Here is a 6,000-nt window from a genome sequence, read left to right as displayed (position 1 = left end):
GCCCGCCGTGGATCCCTCGGGCAGCAACGGCGACCTTGACGTTCTGATGGAAGCTATTTCCCTGGCTCCTCCTATGTTCACCCACTGGAATGCTTCTGCATGAAGAGGTGTTTCTCCCGGGGATGAAGACCTCTGACATGGGAGCTGCAGAGCCCCACAGTCAAAGCCTGGGGCTGCTACTTAACACCCCTCTGCTGCTGGGCATGGCTGACCTTGTGAAGAAAGTAGTTGGGTTTGCCAGCTGGAAGAAGAGGCAATTCGGCCTGAAGAGGGCGCCGTTGCAGGAGGGCTCCGTGCGGTGTGGAGCCTGGACGAAGAGTCAGGCTTCCCCATGTGGAGACCTGGGCTCCCCTCGCTGTACCCCATCCGCCCGAGAGCTCAGACAAGGAGCAGCCCCTTCGTGCCCGTTTCCTTGTGTAAAAAAAATAAGGCGGTTGGATGTGATGGTCTAACTCTGATGGTTTCTGCTCAACATTTCAGTCTCATTAGGCATCGGTTTTCCCCTTTATCTTCTGTGGATATTTTCCCATTGCTTTTGGGTAGAGTGGAAAGCGGGTGAGGGGGGGAGAGAGGGAAACATTGATGCGAGACAAACCGATTGGTGGCCTCCTGCCTGCGCCCTGACTAGGGCTGGGGATGGAGCCTGCAACCGAGGTACAATGTGCCCTTGACCGGGAATTGAACCCGAGAGCATTCAGTGTGCAGGCCGATGCTCTAACCACTGAGCCCCCGGCCAGGGCCCCTTCATCTTCTTTATCGCACCCGTCCTTTCCTCATCACTTCTGGAAGAACTGTGTGTGCACTATTCTTATCGTATAAAAACAACAGTTATCTCTTTCTAACTGTGCTCTCATCCCTAAAACGTTCCCTCCTGCATACGTGAAGATGAATAGCCCTTGTTCCTAGCGCGGACATGTTAACTACTTGGGAGGTTATGCAACCAGGCTTGTTACAATCCCAGAAGGCAGAACTGAAACAGATGCCTCAAGGAAAGCCACATTTTATTTTCTGGCCTAGAATGTTTCTCCAGCCATGAATCCAAGATGAGGCTCATATCTCCAAAGGTTCATTTCCTGCTTCCTTTGCCTCTGAGTGCAATAAACGCCCGTTTCGTTAGACACCTCACTCCCCCTGTCCAATATGAGCAGCCACGGACTCTTAGTTAATAAAACGAGGGTTTATTGAGTTTCCAGTTCTAACAAATAGTCAGGCATGATCTTCGCCATGGGCCCCCAGGCCTGGTAAGAACGAAGTGGTCCCTGTGCCTGCTGACAGGGAGAATGTCCAACCGTATTCTTTAGTCTCAAAGGTGAGGCTCCCCGACCTCTTCGCCGCTGAATTTCATGTTCTTAGCACACGGAGGTCCCAAAGACACTTTTGGCCAAACATTAAGATCTTAAAAAAAAAAAAGGAAAAGCAAAAAGCAGGGAACCAGGTAACGACTAAAACAGATGGTGGCCTTGGCCGTGGCACCGCAGAGCAACCTGCTCTGAAGGCGGCCGGAGCCCAGACCTGCCGCACGCTTCCCCTGCTCGCGCTGACGGGCCGGGGAGGGAGGAGGTGAACGAGGCCATGCGGGTTTCCAGGAGGAAATCAGGACCTGGAGGGGTTTTATTTCCACAGGAAGGTCAGAGCAGCAGGAGATCAAGGCTTACCCTCCCTCCCCCTCCAGCAAATAGTTAAAACCCTGGAGCAGGAGGAGCAAAGAAACAGCCCACCGTCTTGGGCTGCCCTATGATTTGTGTTTAAAAGACTGAATTTAAATGAAAAGAATAAAGATAAGGAGGAAGGCATCGAGGCTTCAGCTTCCGCGGCCCTGAAAGCCGGCTGTTTGTTGGAGCCCAAACAAGCTGGGCTTCAAGAAGCCAGAGGCACGGCCCAGGACGAGCCCAGCCACGGGCAGGGCCGAGTTCCGTGACGCTCCTCTCCCGGCCGCTCTCCCCTCGGCCGCCTCGGTCCTACCTGTCCCCACTGGTCTCTGCCAGCCTGTTGTTCATGATGGCAAAGGCCCCCACGCCCCCTGAGAACTCGCTGTCCCGAGGCTGCGTGCCCGTCTGGAGGCGGCAGCCGTTGGCCGACTCGGACAGCTGCTTCTGCAGGATGGCCAGCGACACCTTGTTGGCGGTCAGGAAGTCCTTCATGGAGATCATCTCCTCCGAGGGGCACCGCCCACCCGCCTCGCTCTCCATCACCCCGCCCGTTTCTGAGGGGTCGTTGCCTGGCATGATCGCGTTCCTGCGTGCCCGCGGGAGGCCGCCCTGGCACTGCCGGCAGCACCCGCTGCCCATTTTCCTCAGGATCCAGTTCACCGACTGTTTGATGAGGATGGAGATGACATTGAACAAGGAGTAGATGCAGCAGACGCCCATGAGGATGAAGGCGAAGTTGGCAAAGCGGTAGAGGCCCTGGCTCTCGTACATGGCGTTCTGGCTGCTGACCAGGTCCCCAAAGCCGATGGTGCTGAACGCCACGAAGCAGAAGTAGAGGGAGTCGAAGTAGCTCCAGCCCTCGACGCAGGTGTACATGGCCGAGGCGCAGCAGGAGATGAGGAGGGAGGCCAGGCACAGGATCAGCATGACGTAGTACACGGACGGCTTCCAGCCCGCCAGGCCGCCCACCGCACTGCAGAGGCCCTGGTTCTTGGGGCTCTCCCGGGGCAGGGCCCCCTCTCTCCGGAGCTGCTGCTGGTGGCAGGACTTCATGATGTAGGCGATGACGGTGATCAGCCGCTCCAGGAAGAGGTTGAAGAACAAGATGGTGCTTGCACACCCAATGAGGCCATAGAAGATCAGAAAGATTTTGCCTCCTACTGTCGCGGGAGTCGTCATCCCAAACCCTGCAGGAGACAAAAGTCAGAGGAGAGAAGCGTGAGGGAGAGCCGTGCCGTGGATGGGGTCAGGGTCTTGGCTCTGATGTGGGCCAAGGACCCACAGAAACGGTTTCACCAAAGCACCCAGGCCTCGTCCTCCTAGGAACTCGAGGGCAAGTCCTCACTGCCTTTGAAGACGCTACACGTTGTTCAGAGATGGAGCCGCAGAGCGAATCAGGAAAAGGCACCTTGTCCTCCAGGCGGGCGTGGCCAGTGAGATGGCGTGGTGATGGGTAGGTGGGCTGATTTCCGCCTCCCCGCCCCACTCTGTCGGACGTCCTAGTACAGTACACAACCTGAGCAGACAGACTCGACAGATGTTGTTCAGAGAGATAATCAAAGGTTCATACAAAGAGAGGGCTTATACAGACTCATCGAAATTCATGTGTTCCATAAACGTGTTGAGTGCCATTCGGGGAACGAGGGATCGAGCTGTGGGAAAGACAGACCTGGGCCCTGTCCTCAGGGAGCTCTCGTCCAGTGAGGCGATGACTAATACTGTGTGGTCAGCCTCGTGCTGTAGGATCCCAGGGGAGCTGCTTAGAGGGGAGCCCATTTCAGAATTGGGGTTCTGGAAAAATGAAGCATGGAGACTTGAAAGCTAAAGAGAAGTTAGGTAGAAAAGGAGGGGTTGTGTGTGTGTGAACGAGTGATGATGAAGATGATGGTGGTGGGGATGGGGCTGTTCCAGGCAGAGACACAGCAGATACCAGCATATGTAAACAAAATTCTTCCCATGTACACCTCATGCTCTGGAAGTGAACACTGAGGTGTTGGTTGACAATATATAAAATGTCTCTCTTGCTTTTGTCTTTTCCTGTTCACGATTTCCATCTTCTTGACCTTCCTACCCAGGCACACAGACAAGTTACTAAGAATCCGGCTGTAGGACACTGGATGTCACTAAGAAAAATGAGAAACAGAAAACAGAGCAGTGGTACACTTGCCGAGAATCAGAAGAGAGCTTTCTCGTGTAGCACGAGATTCAAGTGGGCACGCTTTCTTTTCCGAAATCTTCCTGTCCGATCCCAAAGGTGACAATTATTTTTCTTGTGGAGAGCAGGGCAGCTCTCAGCCACAGGTCATAGTAATAATGTAGTATTATTAATTTAAAAATAGGATTTTATTCATTTCAGGGAGAGGAAGGGAGAGGGAGAGAGAGGAACATCAATGATGAGAGAGAATCATTGATCGGCTGCCACCTGCACGCCCCACACTGGGGATCGAGCCCGCAACTTGGGCATGTGCCCTGACGGGGAGTCAAACCATGACCTCCTGGTTCATGGGTCAATGCTCAATCACTGGCTGGGCAGCAGTAATTTATTGAGTTAAGTTCATCTGTTAAGCTCAAGAGCCTGCATAGGGGTCTGTGTCACACAAAGATGGCCTGTCCGAGGTCCTGGACCTCAAGGAGCGCAGCTTCTAGGGCAGCTGTTCTCAACCTGTGGGTCGCGACCCCTTTGGCAGTCGAACGACCCTTTCACAGGGGTCGCCTAAGACCATCCTGCATATCAGATATTTACATGACGATTCATAACAATAGCAACATTACAGTTATGAAGTAGCAACGAAAATAATTTTATGGTTGAGCCACAACATGAGGAACTGTATTTAAAGGACTAGAAGGTTGAGAACCACTGCTCTAGGCCAAGACAGATAAACTGCCGTCTACAGAACAAGACCCATTGATTCAAGGGCCAGCATGAAGGCGTGATGGGGCTCCCCTGGCATCAGGGTCCTGAACGCAGCCTCGTCCTGGCCGTGTGACTTGCGCGCACACAGGCGTGTTGCTGAAGCCCGTGCGCGAGCTTGACAAACCGACTTCCCCGTGAATGAGACGTCCAGCGATTTTGCCACATGTTCCAGGAATTTAAAATTTCTAGACTCGATCTTGTTTATTTGATTTTAAAACATTCGATTTTATTAAAGAAAGGGTAATCCGCGACATTTGATCACCTACTGTATTAGATCGATCACTGCCATCGTTTCAATCAGCAAAAATAACAGAAAATGGGGGTGTTCCCAGGCGCAATGGCAGACAGCCTCCTCATGTTTGCACGTGGAGGTGTTTCCATAGCTGTTGCCCCTCTCGGGCTTAGGCGTGTGTAAGCTGACAATGCAGGCTTTTCCAGAGAAAGCCGCCCCTTTCTTGAGCTCAGAGTACTGAGCACCGAGGATGCCCTGGGTTGAGAATAATCAGCCTCAGGGTCCTCCTTGGTGGAAGGAAAGGTCACAGGCATGACCGAGGCCTGTGCTCTGCCAGGTGCCACTGACCCTTCACCCCCACGCTGGGGGGCTGGGTGTTAGTTTTCAGTCTATTGGCCTCATTGGACGAATGAGAAAAAGCGGAATTCAGTCACTTTGCCTAAAGGTGGGAAGCCGGAATCAGGACCTAGAAGTGTCTCGTTTTCCAGGCCTGTGCTCTTGCCACCTGACTCTGCTGGGTGAGTGCAAGCGACTGTCAGGGGAACACACTGGAAGCAGAGCTGAGGGAGGGAAATGGACAAGCATCTGTAGTTCCATGCTTGACACAGACACCCACGCTGCAGTGGCTGCCAAATCTGGCACCAAAATCAGGAGACTGGCTGCCATCAGAAGCTAAAGCCCTACAGTCGTTACAAAAACATACACTTCAACATGTATTCATGCCTCTTCCAACAGGTGATGTAAACACGTCAGTTTAAACCCTGTTATGCTCCATGCATTTCGGTCTCCCTGTATTTGACAGGCACAGAAATGAATGGATTGTCACAGGAGCCGCTTCTCAATGCACAATGTATTCCCTGTGCTTCCAGCCTGAAGCTATCTGATTTGTGTCCAACCCGAATCTGGGAGAAGATGAGCCAGTCGACTGGGGACCAAAGGTGCACAAGTGTAGTTTGAAGGCCACAGAAGCTCACCCGGCAGTCCATGGCAGTCTAGCTCCACGGAACTATTTCTGACCTGTTTTATGTGACCACGACCCCCAGGCAACTCCCTGGGGTCCTTGGGGCCAGGAATGAAGCGATCAGGGACTGCCAGGGCAGCAGTCAACCCCCAAAGAGCCCTTCACTGAGACCAAGAAGAGAGGTGTCCTAGTAGGTCTGCAGTCTCCACCCTTTTATGTAGATGTTGTCCACCCCATAGTCTTA

General features: G+C 53.1%; 1 protein-coding gene across 1 annotated transcript in view; it reads right to left on the bottom strand.

The window, feature by feature from the left end:
• Positions 1-1,162: 1,162 nt before the first annotated feature.
• Positions 1,163-6,000, bottom strand: part of KCNK13 (potassium two pore domain channel subfamily K member 13) — an 82,409-nt gene continuing 77,571 nt past the window's right edge. The window contains exon 2 of the mRNA XM_036315318.1: positions 1,163-2,836. Coding sequence (XP_036171211.1) covers positions 1,959-2,836 — 878 coding nt within the window. The 3' untranslated portion in view covers positions 1,163-1,958. The remainder of the gene's footprint in view (positions 2,837-6,000) is intronic.

This window comes from Myotis myotis, unplaced genomic scaffold, assembly GCF_014108235.1.
Source record: "Myotis myotis isolate mMyoMyo1 unplaced genomic scaffold, mMyoMyo1.p scaffold_m19_p_1, whole genome shotgun sequence".
Lineage (NCBI taxonomy): Eukaryota > Metazoa > Chordata > Mammalia > Chiroptera > Vespertilionidae > Myotis > Myotis myotis.
This window is presented reverse-complemented; position numbering and strand designations above follow the sequence as displayed.